A 6,000-nucleotide genomic window follows, 5' to 3' on the forward strand; every position below is an offset into this window, starting at 1 on the left:
ATTTCAAAGTTATTATCGTTTAATTTTTAATACACCATTTTCGAAAGAATTTTTAGCACCTACGAATCTGCGCAGCCACCGCCAGATATAGACCGATTAAGTTTTAAGCAGATTTACACTGCATCATCAATTTCTTTGGCGTCTCTGTAACTGAGTTGTTCTTCGTCTACACTTTACGTGTTTTGCGAGAAAAAATGTGTGAGTGATTGATTTGTCTTACGTTGCCAGGTTTTCTGAGGCCGTACCGTTAGAAGAATCTGTCTGTAATAAGAGGATTCAATAAAATCTCTTCTCTAACATTTCATTTAAAAAAAAATTCAGAATGCTGGACGGTTTAAAAAAACCAGTCTCTGTTGAATTTCAAAATAGAATTTTGTCTAAACAGAACCTGTCCAGGTTTTACCGTGAATCTATGGACTGAAATTAAACAAATAAGAGAGCACATAAATAAATTGACAAGAATTAAATTAAATGTGCTGGAAGTACAGCTTGAAGCAGGAATTATATAACTGTATACTAACATCCTTATGTCGCTCATTTGCGTTTTATTTCCTTTTGAAAATTGCCGAACGAATTTCCAAATGGGTTGAATCTGCAGAATAGGGAGGATTTTCTTCTTACGTTAGTTAGTTCTCTTCAACAAAATAATTTGCTTGAATGCAATTCTGATGGTTTTGCAAATCCAAGAGTTTCATATATTTTTTGCACGACCTGTATATAATGAGCAACTTTACTCCCTAATTGTATGGAGTAAAGTGGCTCTTTTTTCCCCTTGGGCAAAAAACCGTAGCCAACTCAAGCTTTTAGTCATCTTTTTTCCTCTTGGGCAAAAAACCATAGCCTATTCAACCTTTTATGGTACATATTTATTTCGAATTAATTATTTTTTCACTCGAGGTGCAGTTTGTAGCCCAAAGGCGAAGCCCGAGCGTCCTACAAGGCAACGACGGTAACAATCATGCATTCCCGAAGTGCAGATACTATTATTTGCACGATTCAAAAATTTTAATTGAAAAAAGCCGAAAGGTTAAAAATTATTTTTAACTGTCAACATGACACTTCAATTTAGCTTGACAGTTAGTGATAATTTACAAATTTTCGGCTTTTTTTCTATTAAAATCGGTGAGTAGTGCAAAAAATAGTATATGGACCTCGGGAGTGAATGATTTTTACCCTCAGTGCTTTGTAGAACCCTCGGGCTATGCCCTCGGGCTACAAACTGCACCTCGGGTAAAAATCATCCACTTCACTCCCTCGGTGCATAATATACTATTTTGCTACTGCATGCGATTTTGTCTGTTTCTAGGATTTTGCATTTGTCCAATTCTTTTGATTTTATTTTTGAGAAAAATTTAAATGTCAAAAAATCACGGTCATTGCTTGGTTGTTCATTTCAAATTTGGTCACATTATTTCGTTAATAATAGTTATTTATGCAACGAGTTTCTGCGTAAATTGGGCTTTTCTAATTGCCCGAGGGACAAGATTAAAACACGAGCGTAGCGAGGGTTTTAAGGCCTCGAGGGCAATTAGAAAAGCCCAATTTACCCAGAAACGAGTTGCATACAAAATTTTATTATTTGAAACGACGTCCCCGAAGCTTTCAAATCTTGTAAAAATCGTTTCGCATTTGCTATTGACAATTTTGACAAATTTTTCAAGACCTGTCAGAAATGTGACGTTGAATGTGTTGTCTAGGGCAACGGTTCCTTATCTGCTCATTTTGCTTTAGGGCAATTAAGAGGCAGTTTACAAAGAAAAAAAACGAAAATTTATGACAGTTGAAAACAATAAATACTTTTATCTTCAAGCGATCGAAAATAGTGCCTTTGTCGTTGAAGCAGCTATTTTTTTGTAACCGGACTTCAAACACTTCAAATCCAAGGAATTGAAATACTATTTTGTTTCAGTAGGTAATATTTTTGTCGCTACCTGCTCTATATTCAAAGACTGTAAAATTCTCATAGGCTTTCGTAATAATATCCCCAGTAATGTAGTAAAATTGATCGATGATGAAATCATTCAACAAAAACTTCCCCTTCAATAAATAGTTCTTAATGTTTGTAACGCTTAAAATATTTCTACCCTAGTTACTTTTAAGCAGAATTCTGAATTCTGAAAGTTCTGAAATTCCGAATTCTATTTTATTTTTTCATTCCTTTTTGTTGTATTATTCTGCTATTCTACAACTACTATGTTTAACCTATTTTTTTTTCTTGTTATATTCTGACATTGTTAACATCTTTCAATAACAAGAACTATATTCTCACTTTTCAAGGTCATTCTTTTTCATTCTTAACTAAACCTTAAAATAGTTATTTGTATCACAAGACTACGAATACCGGATAGGGAATTTATTTTTCTTCAGTTGGCAACATAAAGGATTTAAGAAGCGACTGTCAAAAGTCAATCAATTTCTCAAGTATTCAAAACCGTTGTCGTCCTCTATATTATTCCTAACCCGTCGGCAGTTCGCCATGAGGTTTGTCGACCTGGTGGCCGTCCGCCCGTAAGTCTGATAACCCCCTCGGCCTCTACTGAGTCGATTACTGCTATACACAATGTACAGCTTGCGATAAAGGATACAAATTTGCCCAACGTCAATATTTCACACTTAAAAAATTGTACAAAAATTCCAGATGACATTGACACAGTGCCGCCATTCAGTATTTTGTAGACAGACGCCGAAAAAATAATTTTCTTTACATCCCATTAACATTTTTTTACGAGCTCTTGGATAATAAACTTTTGTGATCTGAATTGGTGTATCTATTTTTTTTTACATATCGTAAAGAAAGTGGCACTTTTTTACACGCAAAATCGTAGTGAAAGCAGCACTTTTTTACACTAAAAATCGTAGTGAAAGCAGCACGTTTTTGTATTATTTTATTCCATTTCCTTGGTGATGATTGTCAAAGCATACCCTTTTTTTTGTAATTTTTCATAAATTCTTTTGGACTAAATTTCTCAACTTACATCGATATGCAAAAAAATTGTGTGTACAACATGTTATGAAAGTCTCTTTTTTCACTTATTTGCTTGATTGACGAGGGCGTAGCCCGATCTGCAAATTCGTTAAAAAAGTATGACCTTCATAACTAGTTGTACAAATAACTAAATTCGTGTATTTCTCTTGTTTCTTCTTTCTTTTCTCCAATTTATTCTCTCTCAATACGTTTAGCATTTAAACACTTCTAAGTCTACTTTTATTCATTAACCCTCCACCACCCGGCGGCACGGCAATTTTGCCGGAGTACATACACTATTACGGATAATACTATCAAGTAATAGTGCAGTGCTTATCAACATACAGTGCATTTTTTTTAACTGTTGCCATAGGGAATTGCATGGTGAAATTTATACCCCCTGTTAACTTTTGTTCTGATGAAAATATTCAAACCATTTTTGGAACAAGGTTTGAAGATTTTTTAAACTATCGGACAGAATACAATTCAATATCCTAAACTGCCGAAAAAGTTGTGAAAAAAATATTTTGTAGCGCGCCGGAATGATAGTACATCGAGCGGCCGCCAGAATAGCGTCCCTGTCGGCTCAACCAGCCTAAGGTACCCAGCCAGCACCTGACCATCTCCACTTTTGACTTTTGTTACTTTAATTTAAAAAATAAATAGCGAGATCTCCTCGAGGCTATGATTAAAATAAATAACAAAATAAAATATAAAATCTAATTTTTGTTCCCATATCGTCTACTACGTTTTTGTCAAATTATTTACGTTCATTAATTTCAATTTTGAAGAGTAAAATTAGTAAAATAAAACTGCTTGTCGTTGTTCAAACAATATGCATTACGTAGTCTTATTAATGATCTATTACAAAAATAAAAATTAGCACCAAACCTGCAATGGATAATAAGTTAACAGAGGATATTATTTTTACCATGCAATTATGTAATTCCCTATGGTAACAGTAAAAAAACGCATAAGAGGTCAACCAGAAACTGTGGAGAAATTAAGGGCAAGAATAACTGAAGCTTGGAATTCCATTACAGTGCGACATTTACAAAACACGTGAAGAAATTTTCAAGATCGCTTCGGACATTGTCCAGCAGTCGAAGGAAAACACTTTGAACAATTCCTTTAACAATTTCTGTTAATTTGTTGAGTTACTTGTGTCATAGCCTCGAGGAGATCTCGCTATTTTTTAAATGAAAGTGACAAAAGTCAAAAGTGGAGATGGTCAGGTGCTGGTTGCTGGTTGAGCCGACAGGGACGCTATTCTGGCGGCCGCTCGACGTACTATCATTCCGGCGCGCTAGAAAATATTTTTTTCACAACTTTTTCGACAGTTTAGAATATTGAATTGTTATCTATCCGATAGTTTAAAAAATCTTCAAACTTTGTTCCAAAAATGGTTTGAATATTTTCATCAGAACAAAAGTTAACAGGGGGTATAAATTTTACCATGCAATTCCCTATGGCAACAGTTAAAAAAAATGCACTGTAATTACCGGCGTCTCGCCTCCACATTTTGCCTTTTTTGTGTTTTATGTTCTGTGTCAATGTTAAGGAATTTCCTCACGATATGACATGAGTATAATAATATACCTTTTTGAATTTCAACTACCAATGAATTCTCTAAGTCCAAAATTTTTAAATTTTTAAAAAGAGATTGCGATATTATTCCCGAAATTATAAATGGTATTGTATTTAGACACGTATAGTCTGTATTTGTAACACAAATACGTATTAAATTAAATATACCTACATTACTTTTTTCCTTTATTCGTTACCGCATTCCTATGTTTCTCCTTCTTTCCTCACATTCACATTTTCTCGCTAAAATCCCGCTCAAACTTTTTCTTTGTACGTTTCATATCTTCTCAGTGTTATTTTTGTCTTTTATTTAACAATTTCCAAATCTGTTTTATTACTACCTACTCATTTTTGCTGAGAATTTTTTTATTCCTATCCCATCTAATATCTGATCTGATCATCACAAATTCTCTTTGACAAGTGCAAAACCTCTCCCTTTTACGTCCTCTTGAAATCTTTCACGTTTGAAATTTTTTATCAGACTAACATTTATCTTAAGAACAGCAACAACAATTTTTTTTTGTTGCAGGTGACATCGTCGACGTCTTGACTCTGACCAACTCTTCGATCAACTTTATCCTGTACTGCATCATGTCTAAGAAATTCAGATCGGCTTTTAAAGAGTGTTTTTTTCCGTACATCCCTTGCTCTAAGATTTCGAAGGGAAGCTGGATAGACCTTCAAACACTTCAAACAAACACCGTTGAGTCTTATGTATAAGCTGTTGTAAATAAATTATTTCATTAGTTAAGGACGATGTTGATTATCATACATTTAGCTAGTTATAACAGAACAGGGTATTTAATTTTACGTGTTTATTTATTCAATAAAAAGAATAAAGGATCTCATTTTATGTGTGTGAGCGTTTACGTTGCAAGCCGTAAGTCAGTGTTATAACTTGGAAAAGTAATAAAGATTATTCTAAAGGGCCGTGTATTCTTCCCACCCTTCTTCAACACTCTTTCTCATCTAAACTCAGTTCTGACTAGATAAGTCTTGTCACAAAACTTTTAAATAATTTCTTTGGTCTATTTATAAATAAAATCTCGTCACAAATTTTCATAACATGTACTGCAGAGGAAAATACAATAATAAAAAGCAATTTAAAGCCACGCTAGGAGCAGCAATGGAAATCTTTTTCAGTGTTCGCATTGAAAGCTCTTATTGAAAATAGCAACATCAGACGCTACATATTCAAACGACGAATATGAATATTACCATTGCAAGGTGCAACTTATTGCACATTTTTACCAGGAGACAACTTTATCGATCAAAGTAGGGCGCGGTAAAGTGTGATAAGTTCTTCACTCGAACACCTAATAATGCATGATTAAACGTTAAGGGGCTCTTGGATAACGCAGCTATGAAACGAGGATCGTACGAAGTCGTGCCAACGCAACAACCTCATAGACAGGATTTAGAGTACATTAAAGCTCTTCCAGAGGACT

The 6,000-nt window shown here is 34.2% G+C and overlaps 1 protein-coding gene across 1 annotated transcript in view; it reads left to right on the forward strand.

Moving 5' to 3' along the window:
* LOC138130847 (G-protein coupled receptor dmsr-1-like) overlaps positions 1 to 5,478 on the forward strand; it is a 28,437-nt gene extending 22,959 nt beyond the window's left edge. The window contains exon 2 of the mRNA XM_069047538.1: positions 5,082 to 5,478. Within this exon, the coding sequence (XP_068903639.1) occupies positions 5,082 to 5,272 (191 nt within the window). The 3' untranslated portion in view covers positions 5,273 to 5,478. The remainder of the gene's footprint in view (positions 1 to 5,081) is intronic.
* Positions 5,479 to 6,000: the final 522 nt, after the last annotated feature.

Source organism: Tenebrio molitor, chromosome 1, assembly GCF_963966145.1.
Source record: "Tenebrio molitor chromosome 1, icTenMoli1.1, whole genome shotgun sequence".
Lineage (NCBI taxonomy): Eukaryota > Metazoa > Arthropoda > Insecta > Coleoptera > Tenebrionidae > Tenebrio > Tenebrio molitor.